The 26,192-nt window shown below is 43.9% G+C and overlaps 1 protein-coding gene and 1 long non-coding RNA gene across 3 annotated transcripts; both read left to right on the plus strand.

Moving 5' to 3' along the window:
* Positions 1-232: 232 nt before the first annotated feature.
* Positions 233-21,111, plus strand: fn1b (fibronectin 1b). Of its 2 annotated transcripts, XM_068730867.1 has the most exons (46): positions 233-506; positions 623-748; positions 1,071-1,208; positions 1,505-1,636; positions 2,021-2,158; positions 2,239-2,385; positions 2,477-2,665; positions 2,779-2,961; positions 3,311-3,487; positions 3,999-4,154; positions 4,253-4,381; positions 4,505-4,648; positions 5,558-5,679; positions 6,591-6,759; positions 6,848-7,024; positions 7,424-7,552; positions 7,659-7,748; positions 7,839-8,033; positions 9,004-9,282; positions 9,397-9,660; positions 9,749-9,843; positions 10,174-10,342; positions 10,510-10,596; positions 10,797-10,988; positions 11,735-12,013; positions 12,204-12,395; positions 12,523-12,612; positions 13,210-13,476; positions 13,605-13,721; positions 13,813-13,974; positions 14,072-14,227; positions 14,341-14,457; positions 14,814-15,083; positions 15,173-15,360; positions 15,446-15,533; positions 15,630-15,809; positions 15,919-16,008; positions 16,461-16,649; positions 16,921-17,010; positions 17,464-17,915; positions 18,037-18,175; positions 18,882-19,043; positions 19,146-19,271; positions 19,371-19,477; positions 19,612-19,698; positions 20,346-21,111. In XM_068730867.1, exons 1-46 carry the CDS (start codon positions 365-367, stop codon positions 20,421-20,423), a joined length of 7,395 nt encoding a protein of 2,464 aa, XP_068586968.1. In that variant the 5' UTR covers positions 233-364; the 3' UTR covers positions 20,424-21,111. The 2 variants fall into 2 exon arrangements, with proteins under 2 accessions (XP_068586968.1, XP_068586967.1); XM_068730866.1 differs by lacking the exon at positions 11,735-12,013.
* A 1,827-nt stretch (positions 21,112-22,938) lies between these two features.
* On the plus strand, positions 22,939-23,898 carry LOC137887312 (uncharacterized). Its single transcript, XR_011105048.1, has 4 exons — positions 22,939-23,023; positions 23,199-23,264; positions 23,335-23,421; positions 23,815-23,898. It is a non-coding gene; the product is annotated as an uncharacterized lncRNA (long non-coding RNA).
* Positions 23,899-26,192: the final 2,294 nt, after the last annotated feature.

The raw sequence follows: 26,192 nt of genomic DNA on the forward strand, positions 1-26,192 counted from the left end.
TTAATTAGGGTGTCTATCGAGCTGTAGTGCAGGCTGCTTTGTTTGTCATTCTGATATGTCACTGATTTGTCTTGTGGCTCTCTGTCTTGAAAGTTAAGTGTCGAGTGTCAGAATTGCCCACACTCGGGCGAGTCATCCAAAGCTCCAGTCAAAGCCCTCCCCCTCAATAGGCTGCAGCGGCGTGTCCGGGTATAAAGCCAGCGCGCTCCCCTCTCCTCGGTCTGGCGCAGCTGCTCGGTGGCAGCGGGGATCTGACAATAAGGGACAGAAATTAGAACCTCTCCAAGCTAAACTTTCAGTTCTGCACATGCTTCTTTTGTAAAACTTTTTCTTCTCTACCTTGAAATCCGTATTTTCCCACAAAATGACTGGCGGCCCACTGACAGGGTTACTGGTTGCGCTGTGCGTAAGCAGCGCAGTCCACGGCTTACCAAAGAAGAGCAAAAGACAAACTGGCCAGTATCAGGTGTTTCCTCAGCTCAATGACGCAGCGGCCGTGTCTCCAGGTTGGTACAAGGACTTCCATAACCATCGAGTGTTCTTGAGTTTAATTTTTTTTTTTTTATTATGTGTAAAAAGTCAAAGATTTTTTTTAATGATTAATCATTAATATGATTTCTAGTCGGCTGTGAGGAAAACGGTCGCTCATACAGACTGAACGAGCAGTGGGAGAAACCCTACCGTGGTAGTACACTGATATGCACCTGCAATGGAGCAGCAGGCATCAAATGTAAAACTAAACCTGAAGGTCAGTGAGAGACCAACCGGTTCGATACAGAAATGTCTTAGCAGACCATTTCTTTGCAGTCTCACTTTCCACATCTGGAAAGGCAGTATCAATTTGTTTCAGAACTTTTGTGTCAATACCAACAAGTGAAGTAAAAAAAAAAAGAAAAAAGAAGTAAATCCCACCATGACTGAGACACCAGTCCTGAGTTACTTCGAAAAAAGTTGGGAACATATTGAGAAACATTCTTGTCAAGTCGTCAGTGCGTCTTTACGCAGCAATAGAAATATCCACTGCAATATCAAACTCTTTACCATGAGTATTCCCTCTGCTTTTCTCTCAGTGGAGGAGTCCTGTTATGATAAGCACAATGACCGGACATACCGGGTCGGTGAAACCTACGAGAGACCAAAGGACGGGATGATGTGGGACTGCACCTGTATTGGTTCCGGTCGTGGCAAGATCAGCTGTACCATTGCAAGTGAGTATTGAATTAAATATTAGACATGGTAAAATGTTTGCCAGTGATTTTAGAATTAGATCATTTCTAGTTTGTCACTTCTGTGTTATTTTCTTGATAAAAGATAAGTGGATTGTCTTCCCTGCTTCTTCCACGCATTGGAAACACAGCATTACCTCTGGGTGTTTTCATTGAACATTTCACTCAATTGTACGCTATTGATTAAACATACAATCTGAATAATGGGCATGTGTCATAATGCATATTCCGGATATCTTTTCAAACCAATGCAACTTCATACGCTTTCTCCTTCACAGATCGCTGCCATGAAGGTGGGAGTTCTTATAAAATCGGGGACACTTGGCAGAGGCCTCATGACACGGCTGACTACATGCTGGAGTGCGTGTGTCTTGGAAATGGCAAAGGAGAGTGGACCTGCAAACCAGTGGGTGAGTACTTAAGTCAAACCTGCAGGTGAAACCAGGACGTCAACACTTTCCGTATGACCTCCGGAATGCAGATAAATGTGAAATGTCGCAACTTAAACATGCAAGCTTGTGTGTTCAGCTGCCAGCACACACACACACAAACTTATAGACAGGGTTATTCCTCAGAAGCATGACTGTGTTTGATAGCACTGTAAATATTTGACAATAGTCCAGACAAACAAGGTAAGTGTGTGAGAGAGCACGTCTTTCCTCTTTGCCCATCTTACTCCACAGCTATTGATTTTCACTTGGTTTATGTCTCCTGACGCTGTGATTTCATGCCAGATGTTACAGTGGCTCCCGACAAACTGCAGATGTAATTAAACCCCTGTGTTATCTGTGCAGCTGAGCGTTGCTATGACAACAACGCTGCATCATCGTACGTCGTGGGGGAGACCTGGGAGAAACCGTACCAAGGCTGGATGATGCTGGACTGCACCTGTCTGGGAGAGGGAAATGGCCGCATCACTTGCACCTCAAGGAGTAAGAGGAGTACAAACACATGAACACACACTTTGACATTCTTCAGTATCGGCTGCTGACCGCTGTTGTTCTCCAACCAGACCGTTGCAACGACAAGGACCCCAGGAGGTCCTTCCGTATTGGGGACACATGGACAAAGACGGACACAAGTGGACACATCGTGCAGTGTCAGTGCTTAGGAAATGGCCGTGGAGAGTGGAAGTGTGAGAGACACAACGCAGGTCGAGGTGAGATTTAAAAACTCTTGCTGAAGTTCCATTTTGCTACAAACCTTTCTCTGACACTCAACATTCTTTCCATCTGTTCGGCGGTATACAGCCACGGGTACTGTCGCGTTGACCCCCACCCATTCCCAGACTCAGCAGTTGCCAGAGCCCCCCATCGAGGGGACGTGCCGCACAGACTCTGGAGCCACCTACTACGATGGACAGCGCTGGTTCAGAAGCCAGGGCAGCAAGCAGATGCTCTGTACCTGTCTGGGCAACGGAGTCAGCTGTCAGGAGTGGGGTGAGCCCCCAATTCACGTCACAACACTCAAATAATCGCAATTATTAGATGTACATCGCTTTGTCTCTACTATAATTACCATTTTCTCGCTCCTCCCCTTCCTGTCTGTGCAGAGGCCAGGAAGCTGACCTATGGTGGCACCTCTAACGGCCAGCCGTGTGCATTCCCGTTCGTCTTCATGGGAAAGACCTACTACTCCTGCACCTCAGACGGACGCTCAGACGGGCAGCTCTGGTGCGCTACATCTTCAGACTATGAGAGAGACCAGCAGTACTCGTTCTGTACTGAGAAGAACGGTGAGACTGGGCTTGACCATTTTCATTGGTTTTGTAGATATATCAGCTTTTGCCCGTCACTGTCATCTCTCACCATATCTTACCTCTAAAAAGTCTGTACAACCTGCAATGTAATTTTATTCAACATCAGTAAATTCATTTACTTGTTCATTTGTGTTTTGATGTTAATTAAATTCACACTTAATGTATCATTTCCCTTTCTGGGTATTTGTAAATTTTGGTTTGAAAATTGCCACATTTGAAGATACAGAATATTGGTGCAAATGTTGTCTATCACAGTCCCCAAACTCTAGAGAAGACATGACATAGTGGTCTGATGTGATATACAGTGTTTCCATCTCTATTCCAGCCATTGTGGCAACACGAGGTGGCAACTCCAACGGCGGCCTGTGCCACTTCCCCTTCCTCTACAGTGGCCGCAACTACACTGACTGCACCTCCGACGGGCGTCGTGACAACATGAGGTGGTGTGGCACCACCCATGACTACGACACAGAGCAGCGCTTTGGATTTTGCCCCATGGCTGGTGAGTGTGTGTGCTGCTTTGTTAGTTTGTGTTCCCCTCATGCAGTCACTTTGAGACTTGACAGTTAAATGTTTATTAACTAACTGACCATTTCATTTCCTTCTAGAGAAAAGTTTAGAACAATAGTTCTGAAGGGTTTCCAGTTTACATTCACAATATAAAAGCTTAGCTTAGCATTAAGACCGGGTAACAGCAGGGACACAGCTAGCCTGGCTCTGTCCAAACTAACATGCTATGGATATATTTTCTTTTGTAGGGGATGTAATTACACTAAATGCTTTGGACTTTATTTCATCTTGTTGTCATAGATGCTAATGACGGTTTGGTTGCATGGGTCACTTGTAGATAATTGGGGACTTATTGGGGTTTATGGTCATGGGAGAGTAATGACTCTATCAGGGCTGTTACATTTACAGCATTTGATTCCATACAGAGTGGTGACACTGGAATTTCCGGCACGAACACACACAGTACTGTTTTTATTTATTCATCCCCATCTTTCTTTATGCAGCCCATGAGGAGTCATGCACCACCAACGATGGAGTGATGCACCGTGTAGGCGATAAGTGGGACAAACGCCATGATGTCATGGGTCACACGATGGAGTGCACATGCCTGGGTAACGGCCGCGGGGAGTGGAGCTGTGTGGCTCACTCACAGCTGCGAGGTCAGAGAGCTACCTCCATTTGGATATTAAACAAAACTGTTTAATTTGTCTTGAAGCATTAAGGTATGCTGACTTCACTCCCTTTTTTCAATGTCCAGACCAGTGTGTTGTTGATGGCTTGTACTATGAAGTAAACCAAGAATTCTCCAAACTCCACGACGAGGGCTACATGATGAACTGCACCTGCTATGGACAGGGACGTGGACGCTGGAAGTGTGACGCAATCGGTGCGTTCACGGCTCTCACCCGCTGAATAAAAATGCTAATGCTTTTTTTTAAATCTGGAAAATACAACCCCACCCCTCTTTGTCCCATCTAATACCTTTGTTTTCCTCTGTATTCTCAAACAGATCAGTGTCAGGAGCCACAAACCAGGGCTTTCTATCAGATTGGAGAGACGTGGGACAAAGTCATCCATAGCATCCGCTACCGCTGTTATTGCTATGGTAACGGGATTGGAGAGATGAGATGTGAACCTCAGCAGACCTACCAAGGTAAGGAAAACTAATCCTCCAAACACCATCAGTTTAACGCTGCCTTCCAGTTCAGTCGGTGTACAGCTCTTTTTCGGCAGAGTCACCATGGTCCATATTTGAATATGCTGGTTTAAGTGTTATTATTTAATTGGGAACGTGTTAATTCCTTCCACTGAGTGACACAGCAGTTGGTGCTTAATGTGTGTTTGGTGTACTTATTCAACCCTCCATCCTCTCACCTACCCCTATCCTCCCATCACACGTCACGGAAATGAAAAGTTCACTTGCCAGGTTAGTGAAGGGAAGCGGGGGTTAGCTGTTTTTCCCGACTTTGAAGTCTGCAAAATGGAGAAGTGCTTGCCAATCACATCACCGCTGTCTTCCCCTCGGTCTTTGTAGTTGTGCTGACCTGCTGAGGGGAAAAGGATGCTGGGCTGGGGGGGAGGGGATTCATACACACTTCCTGCCTCCAATGTCTCCCTCTTGTTAGATAAAAGTTGCTTAATGTGGTACTTTTTACTGCAGCACATTGTGTGTCCTGAATCAAACATTGACCTAAAAAGTTACAGTTGCATCATCTATCTCACCATGATCAATGGTGTGTGCGGAGCGGGGCTTGAAAAGCTATATGTAAGCTAGATAAACTGTGATGAATATAGTGCTCCGGTGTTATGTCGGACTGTAAGATGTCAGCGGGTGTTTGAGCTGGTTTAGCACCGTCTGGTGGTTTGGTTCTGTCCCAAAACGATGAAACGATCTGACAGAGCCTCACCAAAAAGTAGCCAACTTCCACCCACACTCTCTACAGGTAACACTGTTACATTACATGTCTTTGAGTCTTTTTCTCATCACTAATAGCAGCTTTGTTCTGTGTCTCTCCTACTCTCTCTCTCTCTCTCTCTCTCTCTTCCTACACCTGCTGCTCAGACGGCCACAGACCTGTCCAGGTGATCATCACAGAGGCAGGAAAACAGCCAGACTCCCACCCCATTCAGTGGAACCCCCCGTCATCTGTTCAAATCACCCAGTACATCCTCAAATGGAGAATTGTGAGTCACTCTTTTGGTTCAGGTTAGAAATTGCCTTTAGATTTGCTGACCGGTAGCATTAGGAAAGGTGAGCAAACAGTGAAGTGCTTTTGGTAATGTTGACTGGAGTTTGAACATGGACAAACACGGTACATTAAGTCCCCTTTACAGTCCACATACACAAACACACAGACTCCAAGGAAAACATCCCCCTCTCTGTGATTTCTGTTCTCACACATCTATTTCTCTTTGAAGACCTCAAGGACTGACAGGCTGGTTGAAGTGTTTATGAAGCTTAATTGAAGTCAAACAGATTTCCTCTGAAGGGGTTTGTGTATTTTGGGCAGAAAAGGCACGCAAAGTCCTCGTCTGGCTGTCCTGCTGAGAAAGTTGTGTAGTTTTCCGACAGAGTGCAAATACTCCCAAAAGCAGGATGTGGCAGTAAATGGGTCTGAGCCGGAGTCCAGTCCAAAATATACATATATAAAGTCTACATTTTTTGACTTAATGAATGATTCCTGTAAATTCTCTCCGATTTTCTCATATTTCTATTAAACTTTATCATCTGTGCTGTCCAAATTATTCATTACTATAACGATTAATGTTTGCCAACAAGAGTTTAGAAATCAAAGTTGAGAAAATGATCTCACTACGAGGTCCATTTAGTAGCGATTCTGGAGCTTTTCATTCATATAACATGCTCTTCATCAGCAGATTTCGCTCAACACTTTAAAGTTTTGTTGTCCATGTTTGCTCAAAAGCAGAGGTTCAGAGTCCACCCTTGAGTTCGGAAACAGCAGCTGATAAAATGCTATCGATCACATGATCTTCATCTGCAGAAGAAGATGATCTGCTCTTCAATTTATGCTTTATGGTAGAAAAATGTGACTTTTAACCCATTAACTTTTTTATCTTTTTACCCCTTCTGATAGAAAAATACCCGTGCGCCCTGGAGGGAGGTCGCCGTCCCCGGCCACCTCAACTCCTACACCATCAGCGGGTTGCGTCCAGGCATCACCTACGAGGGTCAGCTGATCAGCATCCTGCGCTACGGACGCCGTGAGGTCACACGGTTCGATTTCACCACTAACCATGGTTCCTGTGAGTAAACTTGGGCGAATACATTCTCTCGATGCCACGAATCTAAAGATATTTTTCACAGGAGCATTATGTGTCTTTATCTCTCAAGTGGAAACGTCGGAGGGAGAGACGACCCCACCTCGTGCGGTGGTGGACACTTCTGAGTCTGTGACAGAAATCACCTCAAACAGCTTTGTCGTGTCCTGGACGTCAGCCTCGTCTACCATCTCTGGCTTCAGGGTGGAGTATGAGCTCAGTGAGGACGGGGCCAAGCCGAAAGTCCTAGGTGAGATCCTTTGACGTGACTGAAACTTCCATAATACCTCCATAATGTCACATCCAAATAACTAAATGGATCGATTTATTGGGTAGTTTTTCTGTTGAGGTTCTGACTGAGGTATCTCAGGTTAATTGTAATCACCACCAATTCCCTTAGGAGTGGGCAATATGGGTACAATTCTCCAAAGTGGTATATGTAGTTTTAAATCGAGGTATTGATACATATTGTCGTGTACATTTTCTGGAAAATAACCAGAAAAGTCTGCCTGTTTTAGACTAATCTCAAAATGAAATACATGGTGAGTATACTTGCAAAAATCCTAAAAATCCAATATTGCCATTGAGCAGCCCTTCTCATTGGATATACTGGTTTGTGTATTAACTGACTTTTTGTCGCCTTCTCCAGATGTTCCACGCACAGCCACCTCTGTCACCATTGCTGACCTCCTGCCAGGACGCAGATACAACGTCAACGTCTATGAGCTCCCAGATCAGGGACAACCAAACCTCATTCTGACTACCACCCAGACTACAGGTGGGAGAATCCCTCTCCTCTCTCATGACAATAACATCAGGATTATGCAAGTACATTATTTCACAAAATACAATGTGACTGATCTCCATTCTTTTCCGTTCCCCAGCTCCTGACGCTCCTGCTCAGCATACAGTCGATCAGGTGGGAGAGTCCTCTATCAGAGTCAGCTGGTCCAGGCCTAATGCTCCTATTACTGGTAGGAAATGTGTTTATACATAATTTAGTTGTTTGCTATAGAGATCCATTTTATTTGGGCTGTGTGTAACTGTATGTTTGCGCCTGCCAGGTTACCGGGTGGTGTACACGCCGTCAGTGGAAGGCAGCAGCACTGAGCTTAACCTGCCGGACTCAGAAACCTCAGTGACCCTGGTAGATCTTCACCCCGGTCTCCTTTACAACATCAGCATCTACGCTGTGGAGGAGGACCAGGAGAGTGAGCCTGTTTTTGTGCAGGTCAACACTGCCGGATCCCCTGTACCAGGTGCCCATTTTTTATTACATATGATCTTTCATTTAATAAAAAGGCTGAAATGAATGAAAACTGCTTTACAACTTCGGCCAATCGAATTTCTTTTTTTTTATTAAAACATTCACAGTATGTTATTCTATTCTGTAGATGATAAATTATTCTTTTCACATCATTCTTTGTCTTTTGACTGACAGTGAAATCAGAGCAGATTGAGTTTAGAGTCGCAGCTAAAGATTCCTTATACGGCCAGGCAGCTTTAGGAAGGGCTTTTTCGTGTTTGGGAAAGACTGAGCTTGTCAAAACATTGCTTTGTCAAAATATACTCTTACAGTTATAACCATACCATGGTAATATCCTCTTATCTTCATCCTAGGGTTTCTAGTTAGTGTAATCTTAGTCTGTGGCCCCTGAATGAACTCTCTTTAATTCATGGTGGGCTCAGGAACAGACACCTGTTAAGATTTAGTTAAAACACTTATGAAACTCAACCATGCATGTGCTGCCCACACCCACACAAAGGCACACACACACTTCATAAATCCTCAGTATATCTTACATTTCTGAATCCCTCCTTGGGCCTGGCACAGCAAAACGTATTGTTTTATTATGCTAAAAAAGAAATTAGTTTTACCTATGCGTTGTTTGGCATTTCTCTCATTTTTTTCTGTTTTGTCTGAGTCTTTATTGTTGAGATCTGTAAATTGTTAAAGCCTTTTATTGCACTTTTACACAGATGGTTGCAGACACAATGACGGTTTTAGATTTATTGCTGTATTTAGCATTTTTAACCTTGTACAGTATTTACACAGCTAACTTAAAGTTGCTCTGTGGATTGTTTTGTAAAATTATGTTTATGTTCAGTGTTTTTCCCAACAAAATAAGGGCCGACTCATAAAAACATAGTGTTACTAGTGGTCAAGGGTATCTTTAAGACTGATTCTGACTTTCCCTTGTCAATCAATCTACCAATTCCTGTCCACAGAGGAGGTCCCAGCACCCACAGACCTTCAGTTCTACGAGGTTACGGATATGAAGATCACCATCACCTGGACCGGTCCACCCAGCGAGGTGACCGCTTACCGGGTACACTTCACCCCCGTCGGTCCAGACGGCACTGAGACGAGGCTCCTGCAGCTGCCTTTCTCACCCAACGCATATGCTGATATCACACACTTGCAGCCGGGCACACTGTACCGCTTCTACATCTACGCCATCAATGGCGGAGTGGAGAGCAAGCCGCTTGTGGGAGAAAAGTCTACTAGTAAGTATCGCCATAGACAAAGGAGGCCCGAGTTAGACGCAGAGGGATCACAATATGTATAAAAGATGAGAGATTTGTTTTCCTTACATGTGCTATAATTTTTATTCCCTCCAGAACCTGATTCTCCCACCGATGTGCGTTTCACTGACATTAGCTTCGACAGTGCCATGGTCATCTGGGAGGCTCCCCGCGCCATCGTCAGCGGCTACCGTCTCTTCCTGAGCATCGAGGGCTCCAACCCCATCGAGAAGAGGATCCCTGGCAGGGTCACACAGTACCCTTTGAGGAATTTACGTCCAGACACCCAGTACACGGCCGTCCTGCACTCAGAGCTTGACAATGACCTCAGCGAAGGCATCACTACATATTTTACCACCGGTCAGTATTAAGAGAAACGCAGCATCTGCAGAGAGGATGGTTTGCAATGAAATTGATTTGACTTTTCCCCATTCTGTCCTCCTCCCAGCTCCCCAGATGGGAAATGCTCCTGCTTTTAGCACTGAGGTCACTGACAGCTCTATCATCGTCTCCTGGATACCTATTCGCAGGTTCAGCTACAAGGTAGACAACTTCATCTTCTCAAAAAAAAAAAAGAAATCAGTTCATCATCTAGAGAAACGACTGTTCATAATCACACAAAATTATAGCTGCCTAATCAATATTGTCTTACTAGTAATGATTCAAACCCTGATGTGTAATGTGAAAGAGGTTATTCGTAGATGACATCAACTTTATAAGGTGATAATATATCAATATTGGGTTCACTGCTTGTTGCGCTGCCCCCAGGTGGCCAAAAAAAAAAATCACTCCATGTAGATTTAATGTCTTTGCTGTATATTTTGTGTGTTAAGTGTATTTTCCAGGTTTCTGATCTCTGCCTCCTTCCCCCAGCTCTCTGTGCTCCCCAGCCAGGTAGGCGAGTCTCCCAGAGAAGATACCTCTGACTCTGGACGTATTTATATTCCTGGTCTGATTCCTGGAACTCAGTACACCTACAGCGTTCAGCCGATCTTCAACGGACGCCACCGTGGAAACCCCATCACCCGCAATGTTGTCACTTGTGTGTATCCAATTCACTTTCACTATAAAACAAGTTGTATAACTGATCACCAGATTGATTTAATGTGGGCCCGCATCGCACTGTTCTTGAGAGTTTGTTTAGGAAGTTACTGCTGCATCGAATCAAGTTTCTCATGTGTGTCATGATCTGCTTTCCTTTCCTTGCAGCCCTGTCTTCTCCCACTGACCTCAGAGTAGAGTCCAACCCCGTCACAGGAGACCTCATTGTCCACTGGGTAGCTTCCAAAACACCAGGTAAATATTGACTGTGTTCCCCACGCACTGACTGCTCATTGGGTCTCGCCAAGTCTAGACCTTGGCCTTTGAATGGTATTTTTTAACCACCTGGACAAATGTCTCTTCTCGGTATTTCCTTTTGACTCATACATTGCAAGAACCTCTTGACATTATGTTCGACCTCCTCCATATTTGTCACGTTCCCCCACCCTCTGCAGGCATCACGGGCTACAGAGTGACAAGCACGCCGACCAACGGCCAGCGAGGAAACACCCTGGAAGAGTTTGTCCGAGCAGATCAAACCTCATGCATGCTTGAGAGCCTGAATCTGGGGGCCGAGTACAACATCAGTGTCTTCACTACCAAGGACCATTTGGAAAGTGCGCCCGTGTCCACAATTGTCACACCAGGTAGGAGCCACCAGCAAAGCATTCACACGTGTAAATTGGCATCAAACACAACTTCGCTGTGTCTCTGTGACAGAGGAATAAAAGGATGAGATGAATTTGCCATGAAAGGCTGGGTCGAAGTCAAACTGGAGCCAACTCCAATATTTCACTTCCTGTCATTACAGTAATAGTCTCAATATTCCCACCCTTACAGTGTATTCCTCTTCATATTACCCCACATATACATTATTTTTGAAATTGGCTTAAAAAAAAGAAGCTTAAAATACATTCATGCAGAATAACTAACAAGCTGACAGACACAAAGCTCTGACCTTTTGTTAAAATAGACTAAAAGGATCCATGGAGCTGCAGAGTTTGGGTCTAACCTCTGTGGGTTTGTTATAATGAGCAACCCCTTTGTAAAAAAAAAAAAGACATTGTTTAATGATCATAACCTACAACTAACATGATGATTGGTACCATGCATGCAGGTCATGTTTATTAATCGGGATGGGAATCTTTTTTTTTTTTTTAGCATGCACAGGACAGTATTATTAATCACTGCTTCATTTATAACATAAACTGTGAATGTCTATTGACTACAATCATTTGTAATGTTCTCTATCTAGCATGGCTACTGTTCCACTCTGGATCTCTGACTGCTTTTTTGGGAATGCAATGATATAACTAATGTAATTATTATGGCTATTGGGTCTTTCTGTCTCTCTAATTTTGCTTGCACTTTGCAACTGACCTAACCCTTTCAGACATCCCCACGCCCAGTCACATTGACTTTGTCGACATTACTGACACCACCATCGGCCTGCGCTGGATCCCTCTGAACTATACTACCATTAAAGATTACCGGATAACGGTAGTAACGTCAGGCGAGAGCTTGCCAATTTTTCAAGATATGGTGGAAGCATCTGCCGGTTATTACACGATTCGTGGTTTGGAGCCGGGTGTGGACTATGACATCAGTATCTTCACTGTTACAGAGGAGGGGGAAAGCGAGCCGACCGTACACACAAAGCAAACACAAGCTGGTGATTTAACTCTTTCACTCCATCTGTGGGGAGGGCTTGGGTTTTGATCTGAGAGAATTGATGAAGGCACATTAACAGCCCTTTTATTAACACACATGATTAACTCAAACACTATAATATATAAAATCTGCTTTTATTCAATTACATCTTTCCTGTGTTAGCTATAACTTTTAACCTCTTCTTCTTACAGCTATTCCAGCTCCCACCAACCTGCAGTTTAGAGGGGTGGGTCCTGACCACATTAGGGTGACATGGACAGTCCCCCATGTGGCCACACCGAGCGACATCTCTCGGTTTGTCATTCGTTACCATCCTGTAGCCACAGACGATGATATCAAAGAGGTTAATGTTGGCGGAGCCACCAACACCTTTGTGCTAGAGAGTAAGATGATCTGTTTAAAAGTGTCTAACAGAAAATTAGATTTAAAGTCCAAAATTACTGTTTTTTCTTTGCAATGCTCCATGTCAAGCCATTCTAACTGTATACTTATCTCCCCATTTCCATATAGACCTGCTGCCCAACACTGAGTACCGTATAAGTGTTGTTTGTGTGTACGGTGAACGAGTAAGTGAACCAGCCACAGGGACTCAGAGGACAAGTGAGTATGACTGTGGTTTCCGAAGTGCATCAAGGGTGCCACAAGGCTTGTTAATTTCCATTTTTTTTTACTGTCATTTTTTAATGTTTCATCACATAAAAACAAGGCAATACCTACATTAACTATTTTGTTTTTAGACATTTGACGACCAAAACAACAACAAATCAAAATCAGAAAATCACTGCATTAAAAATCCTGTTAAATATGCAATGATGCAGCAGCTAATCATTGCTTTTGAACAGAACAAACACATTTCTTGTTTATTTAATAAAGAAACAATATGTATATGCAAATATGCACAGTAACATAGCTTACAACAGCTGACTTCTTTTATTCCTGACTTATTTAACGACTAGATAGTTGATGTTTTTAAATGCTCATGTTCATACATATTTCATACTATAATTTAATGTTATTTGTGTTGTTAACCCATCTAAAAAAATCAAATAGTAGATATTCATGCTGTTAATTCTGAGCTATGGTTGCATGTGAATGCATGTTTAGTTTGGGGGCCACTGGATTATGACACCAGTCCAAGTCAACAATCCCGTAATTGCTAAAATGTTGTAATTTAAAGTCTCTCTCCTTTCCCTGCAGCTCTGGACTCCCCCACTGGCTTGGATTTCTCCGACATTCGCACCAACTCCTTCACCATTCACTGGCTGGCTCCGACCGCTGCTATCACCGGCTACCGCATCAACTTTCAGAAGACAAGCGGCGGGCGGTCGAAAGACGAGAGGCTGCCCCCAACCAGGAACCACTTCACTTTGAGCGGACTGACACCAGAGACAGAGTATCTGGTGTATGTGTATGCTGTCAACAACAATCAGGAGAGTCAGCCTCTGGCTGGCACGCAGGCCACCAGTGAGTTTCTACACTGGTTTCCACTACAGCCTCTCCTTTTCTTTTCTTACTGACACTAATTAGCTGAATCTTGACCTTAATTATTTGTTTTTATAGACATTTCAATTTGTTCTTCTAATCCTCTCCAGTCTCCGATGCTCCCACTGACCTGGAGGTAACATCGTCCACCCCGTCCAGCATCACCATTCGCTGGGACGCCCCCTCTGTCACAGTGAAGAACTACAGGATCACCTATGGAGGCATAGGTCCGTACATAAGTCATAGTAGTAATAGTTTCCTCTTAACCTCGCCGATATTTGGAATTTTACACTCTGCTCTTCTTCACTCTCTTTCTAGGTGGTGAGGCTCCTCAAGAGTTCACCATCCCAGGCACTCAGACCACCGCCACCATCACCGATCTTAAGCCCGGTACTGAGTACACCATCACGGTCTATGCCGTTACCGGAAGAGGGGACAGCCCCGCCTCCAACACCCCTGTCTACATCAGGCACACGACTGGTACAGCGACGTGAAAACAAAATGCTTCCTGGTAAAATAAAAATGTTGAGGGGTTAAACTAAATCTAAAGCTTGTTATGTGTCCGTCTGTCTTTCAGATACCGAGCCCCCCAATGACATGAAACTGACTGACGTGCGTGACAACGCCATCACAGTGCGCTGGTCTCCTGCTCAGGGACCAATCAGAGGCTACAGAATCACCAGTGTCCCCAAAAATGGCCTGGGACCATCCTACTCTGAGGTGGTAGCCCCTGGTAAGTCAGGCCAAAAAAAAAAGCTGCCATCTTTATTTCATATGTATCATTTCATATTTTTTCCAACACAGTATGCTCATCTCAGTGGCTCCTCTTCTGCTCCTCTGTTGCAGATCAGACTCAGATAACATTCACAGGTCTGATGCCCACTGCTGAGTATGTTGTGAGTGTCTATGCCCTGGGCAACGATGGACAACCCTCCTCCCCCGTGGTGGAGAATGCTCTCACTGGTTAGTTTGACTCAGTTCAGTGACAAAATATTTGACAAAAGACTTTCTCAATCAAGGGATTATTTTTGGCACAAGTGATGCGAGTCACTCTCAATGTTTTTCAGTGCATTTACATGCATCGGTTTACATGCATCTCCATTATTTCTTCCTGATTTCTTGAGTTCCTTGATTTCATGTTAGTGAGAATCCTGGTTTCCTAATCAGGATGAGGTATTGGGGAAATATTCCCCAGCTGGATTACATCTGGATGCTTGAGTCTCCTCTCAAACATCCATCTCGCTTGTGTACGTTCTTTCATTTAAAACAACAGCTCAGAGCTCACAGGAATTCCCCCATGTCTTCCTCCCATCCTGCAGCTATGGACCGCCCCAAGGACCTGACCTTCACTAACATCGACTCCAACTCCATGCGCATCACTTGGGACAGTCCAGACGGCACAGTGACATCATACCGCGTCCTGTACTCCAGCTCAGAGGAGAGTGAGAGGGAGCTGTTTCCAGCACCCAGAGGTGACCAGGACACTGTGGTTCTGAGAAACCTTCGCCCCGGGACAGAGTACACTGTCAAAGTCATCGCCCTCCATGGCCGCACACCCAGCACACCTTTGGTGGGAACCCAGGCCACAGGTAGAAATACATAGAAAACATCAACACATTCATGACCCAGCTTATATGTCCCCTGACTCCAATTCTAAATGTGTAATTTGCCGTCTCAGTGATCCCTGCTCCGACCAGCCTGCTGATCTCAGAGGTCGGTCCTTCCACCTTCACTGTGTCATGGCAAGCCCCCAATGCACGCCTGTCAGGCTACCGTGTGGTCGTCAACCCCAAGAACATCAACGGCCCCACCAAAGAGTTGAACGTTGCTCCGGACACCACGCGCGTCGTCTTACCAGGGCTCATGGTAACAAGAATTCTTATCTCAGGATTTACAAGAATTCATTTGTCAGTCAGTGATTAAATATCAACTGTATCTTTGTTTGTTATAGGTGGCTACCACATATCAGATACATGTCTATGCTCTGAAGAACTCTGTCACTAGCAGACCGCTGGAGGGGGAGACAACCACACTGGAAGGTAACCTGCTGCACCATAAATGAGCACATTTACAGTCATCACCAGTTATTATGCACTGCTCTGTCTTATGTCCGCTTCCTTTCCTCCTCAATGCAGATGTCAGTCCTCCTCGCCGTGTGCGCATCTCTGATGTGAAGGATTCTTCTTTCACGCTGACCTGGCGCTCCAAGGTGGAAACCATCACTGGTTACCTCATTGATGCCACGCCAGTCAGTGGCTCGTACCCCACCATCAGCAGGACCATCCCAGGAGAAACAAACATCTACACTCTCACAGGTACAATAGACCCGCCTGCTAGACAGACCTTTAACAACATGGAAACAGGTTTACAGATGTAAGTATTGGAAGTGTGATTTCACTATTTTGTATTCTTTTTTTTCCTAAGGTCTGCAGCCAGACACAACATACTCTGTTAGCCTGTATACTCTGAAGGGCAACATCAAGAGCGACCCATTTACTGTCAGCATTACAACAGGTAAATTTGCAAATCTGTGTCTGATTCAGATTTTTTCAGATCCATAAATGTTGATCTAGTTGTTGGTGCTTTATCGCTCTCACTCATTGCATACAGTAAATCCTGTATATACAGTACAATGTTAATACAAGCAATGTAAAGGGTCAAAGACAGAGAGATGAAAAGAATAATGCACACAATGGTTTAGCTAAAAGCAGCCACAGTAGACATTTTCGAGATTGTTATCTCTGTCAATTCTGATTCTTTTTTTTCAACTTTTCATTGTGGGTTTGACAAGGTTTTAGGAGTGCTCTGCTAAATCGGTGGAGTACTCATTTAAGTCAGGTCTTAAAACCCAAATTGAAATGAGAAATGCAGTTGTAGCGTTTGACATGAATCCCAACTGTAACCTGACAATGCACACACAAAGCAACACGCAATCAGAGGATCTAAGATGATGTTTTTCTTCATAGCTAAACCAGTGGTCCAGGCTCCCACCAACCTCCAGTTCACATCTCTGACTCCCACCTCCATCTCCTTCACCTGGCAGCCACCTGCCACACACATCACAGGATACTACGTCACCTATGAGGAGTCAGGAGGAGCCCCACGAGAGCTCAACCCACGACCCCACGCCGGCCAAAACTACGCCACCATATATGGTATGCCCTTGTCAACTGGTGCATTATCACTAAATACTATATTGCCATTGGAGATATTGTATAGGGCTTGTTTTGTCACGGAAATAACATGTTTGCTTATTTAATTGGGCTACAGCGCATTTTATTTTTTATTTCCATTTTGATTGACAAAAAAATTGGATTTATGAAAAGCTTCATACAGGCTCAACCGGTTATATGATTATTTTACATGTAATCACGAGTCAGGTGCAACCAACTCAGTCCACTATATGATAATTGATTGTCTCCTCAGGCCTGAGACCAGCCACCGAGTACATCATCAAGATCATCGCCATCCAGAACACACAGAGGAGCACACCGCTGGTGGGCAAAATCAGGACTCGTGAGTATTTTCAGACTTTCTGCTCTGTACAGTGACAAATTTGATGGTCAAGGTGATGCATTCAAAATTTCAAATTAGTTATGGCTAAAAACCCTTGAAATATCCTCCTGAAATGTAAGGTTTGAATGGAAGCTTCAATCTGCTCAGCTGAATTTAAATGTGTTGCTGCAACAGCTCAGAGGCTTTGAAATAAACTGTGCAGTCAATCAGCGTTAGTTCTCCTAAAACAATAATAATACTTTTTTTTATTTTGAATGCCTCCAGATAATGCCATTCAAAATATCTTGTGTGTTTCGTAATACTGCATTATGACACACTTTGCCGCGAAGAAGTAGCCCAGCAATGCTGCACATCCGTCGCCTCCTGTTGGCTGAGATATGTTACTGCAGCTCTGCTTTACCCCCCGCCCCACATCTAACCTGCTTGCTTCCCTAACCCTCTCTCCCCGCTCAGAACCAGACTCCTTGCTTCCCTTGCCTCTGCCCAACCGCCCCGGAGGTGTTGGGGACAGGCTGGATGTGCCTGAAACTGACTTGGACAACACAGTCCAGGTAGTGGGCAACAATGCCCAGGATGGACAAGGAGGTCAGAGCCAGAATGTGGAGTACACAGAGTACAACAACAATGGAGACAACAACAGATATAACGGGAACAGTGGCAACCCACAGTCTCCCTATGGGCAAGCTCGTGAGCCCCTGGTCTTTTTGCCCCTTCCTGATGCAGAGGGCCGCAGAGTGCCCATCCTGAAGCTGAACCTGCCGATCGGCTCCACGTTTGGTAACGAGACGGGTGTGCCTCAGGAGGCCCAAACTCAGACCTCCATCTCCTGGAAGCCTTACAAGCAGAGCAACGCCTACATGGTGTCCTGCCATCCCCTCACACACTTAAATGAGAAGATGTTCCAGGTAAGAGACGAGGGCCTTGGGTTCCAGTCCAGCACAGCCCATCATGCCGTCTGATCATAATCTTATTAGATGAACTATCTTATCTCATGTGGACAAACCTTGTTTCTGTTTACCTGTCCAGGTCCGCCTTCCAGGCACAGCCACCAGTGCTACCCTGATAGGACTCTCCCCCGGAGCAAACTATAATGTGATCGTGGAGGCTCTGATGGGGGCGCTCAAACACAAGATACTGGAGCAGATCGTCACTGCCGGCAACACAAGTAAGCACCCTACAGCAACCGCTGTGTCCAACTCAGTCAAACACCAGTGAAAAGCAACTTCTGCTAATGAAGAGCCTTGATTTACCTCAGTGGCAGAGATAATCTGGCATTTTTTCCTGTCCCACAGTCAATGAGAACTTCCTCCAAGTACTTGTTTCTTTACTAATTAGTATGACGTACATGCAAACATACAAACACATACATACAAACACTTATTCCATCAGTTCAACAATAGAGTCATGTCATATTTACCACTCTGCTGCTCTGAGCTTCTCTTCTCTAGCAGAAAAAAAACTGTTTTAATTCACTAAATAATTCCAGTTGACTATCATTTGAAACATGGCCATTGTTTTTTATGATCAACTATAGGATTTTTCACATCGCATGCAGCAAAAATAGTACAGAGCCTGCTCATAAGCCTACCCTAAATGAAACAAGTCAATAAATAATTATTTTATTTGCTGCAACTGTGTTTTAATGCAATGAAACCTCAGTGTAAAGGTTCCCTTGAGAAGCACAGTTTGTTTGTTTGCATTTTCGTTTGTCGATATGATACTGATGAAAAGTGTAATTATTAATATGAAATTAAAACCATCATAGCTCAAAAGAAGTTCATCCCAATGGAACGGCAGTGAAGCAATCTTCAAGTAACTAGTGGCTTACGCAAATTTTTATCTCGTTTTTCTCCCCGCCCATCTTCCATCAGTCCCAGAGGGAGTGCCCTCCACTAAGGACTCGTGCTTTGATGCCTTTACTTCAACCTACCACGATGTCGGTGGTGAATGGGAGCGGATGTCCGAGACAGGCTTCAAGCTGTGGTGCAGGTGCCTGGGTCTGGGAAGTGGCCACTTCAGATGTGATTCATCTAGTAAGTTTTTTGGATATTTTATTTCCTGGAGGTACACAAGCATAGTTGGAATTAGAGTATACTTTACTTGGTTTCTCTAATTATTACTTTGTCCATCATTAGAGTGGTGCCATGACAATGGCAACAACTATCGCATTGGAGAGAAGTGGGACCGCCGCGCAGAAAATAGTCACTTGATGAGCTGTACTTGCCTGGGAAATGGCAAAGGAGAGTTCAAGTGTGAACCCCGTAAGGCCCTTTTAAGACCATAAGAAATATTCTATGACTGTCTCAAAAGGATGTGAAGGAGTTGCATTTGAAGGTAAACATGTATGTACGCCCATACAGATGACTCGGTGTGCTATGATGATGGCAAAACTTACCAGGTGGGAAACCAGTGGCAGAAGGAGTACCTGGGTGCCATCTGCACCTGCACGTGCTTTGGGGGACAGCAGGTACGCCATATAAGCCTCCTTGGCTTTGGGTCTATTGTTCAGTGATACGTATTTTGACTTGTGATTAACTTGTGGTCCCTCTGGAGAGTTAAATGAAGCATGTGCGCTTGTGTGTGTGTGTTTGGTCTCATCAGGGCTGGCGATGTGAGAACTGCCGCAGACCAGGTGGTGATGTCGATGCCAGTCTGCTGCAGCCTGTGAGATATGGAAACAAACTACAAGTGAGTGGAATTCATGTAAAATCATTTTATTATTATTATTATTATTTTAATAGTAATATTATGTTGTTGTTTTTTAATTAGGAGCAAAGTATTTCTCAGTATTTTCTGTATACTATTTCTTTTTTTATTACATTTTTATGGCATACCATGCAATACAATTTTTTATGACATACTACTATGACTTTTTAAAAACATTTTTATGACATAATATACTGTGACACTTTAAAGGCACACACTTTTTATGTCATACTATACATGTTTTTTTTTTATGTTTTAATGATATATTTTGTATGCCGTACTGTCCAAAATTAGTTTAGCCTTTTTATATACTATAGATGAGAGTTTTATGGATTACTATGACTTTACGTTTTACAACATACTATACTATGACGTTTTATGACATTTTTATGACACAGTATACTGTCCTTTTTGCAACATTTTGATGGCATACCATATTATTACTTTTATGAATTGTTCATGACATACTAGTCTGTGATTTATTCATTTATTTTTGGCTCACTATACAATGGCATAAAAAGACCTCACTTGGGAAACGGATGAAGAGTGCTACTAAATGTAATGACCATACAGGATTGTTTGTACGGTACCTAGCCATGTGACCTTACCTTTTTCAATCCTTCCTCCAGAACATCCACTGCCCCATTGAGTGCCTCCGACCAGACCTGCTGGCAGACGTACACGTTCCTCAAAACCCTCTGGAGTAAAGCTATGGACATCTGCTTTGCTCCCTTTTTGTCCAATTATGCACTGTCTCACCATTTAGAAGCCATACTGTCTGCGACTAAACTAACTGCCTTATCACTTTCTGACACGTTTAGCCAAAGATGTTACACTGCCCTGCTGCCTGATCAAAGTGATCCTCGTCTAAAGCCAGTCTTTTCACTGTTCACTATCAAGTCTCTAAATTCATGCTCTATCGTAAAATTAAGACTCTTGCTTTTTCCTTTCATGTGTGACATTACCCTCATATTTGTGTGTACTTCAATAGAAGTAATATAGGACTTGTCATCAAACTGATTTATATACTTCTCAAATTGACATATGTTGTCCATTTAAATATTCAGAAACACTTCCTAATCAAAGGGCAGAAACTAAGCACTGTGTTAAGGAATGTCAATGTAGTTATAAACAATGTTGAAATTGTCCCTGAATTTGTGCTTTTCTTTTCTGTAGCCCATCTGTTACTGAGGGCTCACACTGTGTGTGATTGACACATTCTTATGTCTTTTTACTAATTTATCCCTTTAATCTCAATGTGTGAATGTGTGAACTGGGATGAGAGAATTTGAACTGTTCTATTTTTATACTTTGTTGTCCATGCCATTGTTGTTTCTACCTTGTGACAAAAAGAAGTCCCTTATTTTAATAAAGCAGGAGAGATCCTAAAACCTATGCATATTGTTATGTTTTTCTTTGTTTTTGGAAATAAGAGGTTAAAGGAATAAAAAGATCAGTGAAAAAATGTCTGGGTTCAAAATGAAGCCATTTTTGAAGGTGACAAATTCAATATAAAAAACATTGAGAATAACTATAAAGAAATAGACCGTGTTCTCACTGATTGTCTAGTTTACTTATGTTCATAACACAGAGGCATCAGTATTAAATTGCCATTCATAACCAGTTAGAAGTTCCTCAGAGTAATTTAGATTTTATGCATTTTAAATACTATCATTAAACTGTGTTTAACCAGACTGTGAGGCATTGCTTTGAGCTAAATTATATGCCGTTATATGGAAGCTGACAAGCTCACAAGAGACAATGCTATTATGCTGGTGTTTAGGTACAAAGTTTGGCATACTATAGTATGACTTTATGACTTTTATCGACATACTTTAATATGACTTTTTCGACATTACTATGTTGTTTTTTTACTTTTCTTGACCTACTATACTATTACTTTTTTCGACATACTATGTTTTTTTTACGATATACTATATGCTATGACTTTTTTCGACATGCCGCTAAATGCATGTATGACTTCCGCCTATTAGTGACCCCTGTACAATAGTATGACTTTTTTTTACTTTTGAGACATATACTATGTTTATTTTACTTTTACTATACTATTACTTTTTTTCAACATATATACCAGGGGTATTTAATTAAAATTCAACAAGGTCCAGTTAGAGAGAATTTCCTCATGCAAAGGTCCGGAACATCACAATAATGTCTAATTTGCGCTATGATTTAGTCCCATATATATTGAATTAGCCTAAAAGTTGTATTAATGTCTGTATGTAATCAACGACTGTCATTTAAAATATAGAAAGTTCAATTTAATAATATCCAAACAATATTTATTGTCAGATTTCAAATTGAACTGGATGAATTATAAATAATACATACTCTAATAATGAATACATTATCTTCATCTTCATCTTAAAATAAAGTACTTCATTTTAGAAAAATGAACTGAACTGAATTGTCCTGCAGCTTGAAATTCAGTTAATTCAGGTGTGAAGTGATGTCGATCAAAAAAGCCACAACATTATATTCTTGTCATCTTAAAATAAGAGAACTTTGTGTGCAGGGACTTTATCTGTGATTATTTTCTTTTTTAAAGACTATTTTATGGTTTTCGTGGCTTTTTTTGGACATGCAATATTGTGACTTTTTATTGCAAAATAAATTGTTTTGACCAGACTTTATATACAAACATTATATATGTTACTTTCATGATATTTTTTTATTTACTATATTATGACGTATTTTATGACGTTTTTGACATCCTAAACTATGACTTTTAAATAACTTTTTTTGACATATTATACTATGACTCTTTATTGCAAAATAAATTGGTTTTGGCCAGACTTTTCCTTTTGTAAAAAATCTTTAGTGTATATTGAGTTGGAAGTTGTTTAGCTTTTGTAGTTATCCTCCCAAATACAACCTTCATTGCTACTAGTTGTCTGAAAAGGAGGGACCGTATCTTTGAAATCTTCCATTTTCCCCATTTATGGAGCATTGTCAGTGATTGGACCTCATGTGATATTGTATTTAAAATGATGATTGCTCCTTAACATACATCAAAAACCAGTCATACAATTCATGAATACAACATTCTCAGAGTTTTGATCTGATAGATTGTATGACATGTTTCACAGGAAAGGGCTGAATCTCAACTAGCACTGACTCTCTGAAGAGAGAGAGCCAATTAGAGCTGATCAGCAACAGCTGTGCAGGTGGCACAATGGGGTTATTTAACCTGCCATGTGGAACAGACAACATGTTCTGTTGGTGACTGAAGCTATGGGAGCTTTTGGGGCCTTGGTTGTTTGTGTGCTGACTGTCTGGCTTACCAAAGGTATTTATATTCATTCTGTTTGAAGTTTGTATTTAAGAAATTGGTAGTTGAGTATTGCAGAAGTTAGTGATGTTAATTACTTAATTCCTTAAATGCCATTTAGCAGTGACATGTTTGTCTTATGTGCCATCAAACGGCAAAACCATTTGATTAACGGCAACTACTGTGTCCATAGGCTCTTGTTTGCCTGTTGGTGGCTCAGCTGAAAGCAGCAGTAATGGGCTACAGAGGAGACTGAGAGGTAAGAATAGTTGTGATTATTTGAGGTTTCCTGAGCTTCTTCCTGAAACTAAATTTCTTTTGTACTATAGAGCTGCCTCCCAACGATGTCTCCATAAAGAAGACCCTTACACTTCAACATTCACATGAGTCCTTGTCTCTGCGAGAGTATAAAAGAGGTGAGCAGGTTCTGCTTAACCCTATTGGGGAAAATGCAAGTTTGTGTACAGCTCAGGTTCTTGGTGTCATAATGTGGTTGGTTAAGTTTTTATTAATGCTTTGTCTGGCTTTCGGTGTTTGTTTGCCACAAAATGTGTAAGCTACATTTACGATAATATTTCAGATATACAGTTGCTGCGTATTTATCATCGGACACATAAGAGTTCAATACTGTTTTGTAAAACATTATAAATTATTATTTTAGATCTTTGGGGCCCAAGATTAAGAGCAAGGGTTTGCTTTAAGTCTAGGAACACAGAATTCTCACATCGCTGTAAAAGTCTATAGAAGCTGAACATGACTCAGACTCTTTTAGATTTTAATTTTGTATTCATCTAATGTCTTTATTTCAGTGCAACTGGAAATCAATGAAGTGAATGTTGAGACAACAGCTGTCCACCTGGAAGTTGTTGAAAGCACCAACCTTTCCCTGGCCGCCGGCGGCAACAGCTCCCTGGCCGCCGGCGGCAACAGCTCCCTGGCCGCCGGCGGCAACAGCTCCCTGGCCGACGGCGGCAACAGCTCCCTGGCCGACGGCGCCGGCGGCAACAGCTCCCTGGCAGACGGCGGCAACAGCTCCCTGGCAGACGGCGGCAACAGCTCCCTGGCAGACGGCGGCAACAGCTCCCTGGCCGGCGGCCCCGGCGGCAACAGCTCCCTGGCCGACGGCCCCGGCGGCAACAGCTCCCTGGCCGACGGCGCCGGCGGCAACAGCTCCCTGGCCGGCGGCCCCGGCGGCAACAGCTCCCTGGCCGACGGCGCCGGCGGCAACAGCTCCCTGGCCGGCGGCAACAGCTCCCTGGCCGACGGCCCCTGGCGGCAACAGCTCCCTGGCCGACGGCCCCGGCGGCAACAGCTCCCTGGCCGACGGCCCCGGCGGCAACAGCTCCCTGGCCGACGGCCCCGGCGGCAACAGCTCCCTGGCCGACGGCCCCGGCGGCAACAGCTCCCTGGCCGACGGCCCCGGCGGCAACAGCTCCCTGGCCGACGGCGGCAACAGCTCCCTGGCCGGCGGCAACAGCTCCCTGGCCGACGGCCCCGGCGGCAACGGCTCCCTGGCCGACGGCCCCGGCGGCAACGGCTCCCTGGCCGACGGCCCCGGCGGCAACGGCTCCCTGGCCGACGGCCCCGGCGGCAACGGCTCCCTGGCCGACGGCCCCGGCGGCAACGGCTCCCTGGCCGACGGCAACGGCTCCCTGGCCGACGGCCCCGGCTCCCTGGCCGGCGGCAACAGCTCCCTGGCCGACGGCCCCGGCGGCAACAGCTCCCTGGCCGGCGGCCCCGGCGGCAACAGCTCCCTGGCCGGCGGCCCCGGCGGCAACAGCTCCCTGGCCGGCGGCGCCGGCGGCAACAGCTCCCTGGCCGGCGGCAACAGCTCCCTGGCCGACGGCCCCGGCGGCAACAGCTCCCTGGCCGACGGCCCCGGCGGCAACAGCTCCCTGGCCGACGGCCCCGGCGGCAACAGCTCCCTGGCCGACGGCCCCGGCGGCAACAGCTCCCTGGCCGACGGCCCCGGCGGCAAAAGCTCTCTGGCCGACGGCCCAGGTCCATTTAAAAAACTAGGTTCTAGGTGTGCGGAAGAGTAGATTTTGCATCTTAAGTGCTTTCTGCTTGTACCTACTTTTAATAAAACTTTTTACTGATATTTTGGTTTCCTTATTTGTCTGAGGGGAAGAAGAGTGGGGTCTGACCAGGGCTGAGTAATAGGCGGACCTAAAATTGATATCGATGATTCCGAATTACTGCGTTTTGATGGAGCGCAGCTTTTCTACAGGTACAGGAAATGCACCGACCAATTGCACGCGTTGTAAAGCACATCACATGATGCTGCTCAGCCACTCAAATATGTGTATTCCGACACGTTTCCCGATGGGAGTATGTGTTGAGGGTTTTATTGCATTTGTGACAGCTGAAAGTGGAGGAATTGTTTACTTTCCTGGTTTACGTTACGGTTGTGCAGTTTATCTTTTTAATTATGAAATGTTACATGATTTCATACTAAGATATTTTGATTGACCTCCATCCTGCAAGCTTTGTATCAACACTGCGTAATGCCTGCAAAAACCATATGTTATGAAGATTAGTACATGGTGTACAATTGGCGCACACCATGTCAATTCAGTTGTCAGGGCCCACTGATGCATTAACTCCTTAGATCAGGGGTATCAAATTAAAATTCACAAGGTCCATTTTAAGAGAATTTCCTCACGCAAAGGTCTGGAACATCACTGTCTAATTTGCGCAATGATTTAGGACCATATGTATTGAAGTAGCCAAACGGTTGTATTAATGTAATTTACAACTGACTGTCAAATTAAATATCTCAACATTGTCAGTTTTCAAATTGAACTGGATGAAGTATAATTCAAATTCATGAATTTAAAATATGGACTAGATTAAAAAATACATTACAGCTTTTAAAAATTGTGCATCTTAAAATGAAGTACTTTTTAGAAAGATTAACTGAATTGACCTTCAGCTTTAAATTCGGGTGTGAAGTTGTCACCCAAAAAAGCCACTACTATATTTTTTTTTTTAAACTAAGTGTGCATGGACTTTTTGGTTATTGAAACTACTTTCAGCTCTATTCCTGTCATAAGTCAGAGTATAGAATGTCATAAAAATAGTAGTACATAAAATCATAGTAAAATGCAAATTGGGTAATCTTTTCTTCCAGTCAGAGCAGTGAAACGTGCCACCCAAACAAAATAACTATTTAATTAAATTAAAT

The sequence above is a fragment of the Cebidichthys violaceus genome, unplaced genomic scaffold, assembly GCF_023349555.1.
Source record: "Cebidichthys violaceus isolate CVI_PGR_0920_01 unplaced genomic scaffold, fCebVio1.0.p SCAF_5, whole genome shotgun sequence".
NCBI classification, from domain to species: Eukaryota; Metazoa; Chordata; class Actinopteri; order Perciformes; family Stichaeidae; genus Cebidichthys; species Cebidichthys violaceus.

Bases quoted from the DNA above. Each gene is read 5' to 3' on its own strand.
- fn1b (XM_068730867.1), top strand. From the start codon at position 365: ATGACTGGCGGCCCACTGACAGGGTTACTGGTTGCGCTGTGCGTAAGC. The intron at 4,382-4,504 runs GTGCGTTCACGG...ATTCTCAAACAG, and splicing joins CTGGAAGTGTGACGCAATCG to ATCAGTGTCAGGAGCCACAA. The intron at 13,722-13,812 runs GTCCGTACATAA...CTCTCTTTCTAG, and splicing joins GATCACCTATGGAGGCATAG to GTGGTGAGGCTCCTCAAGAG.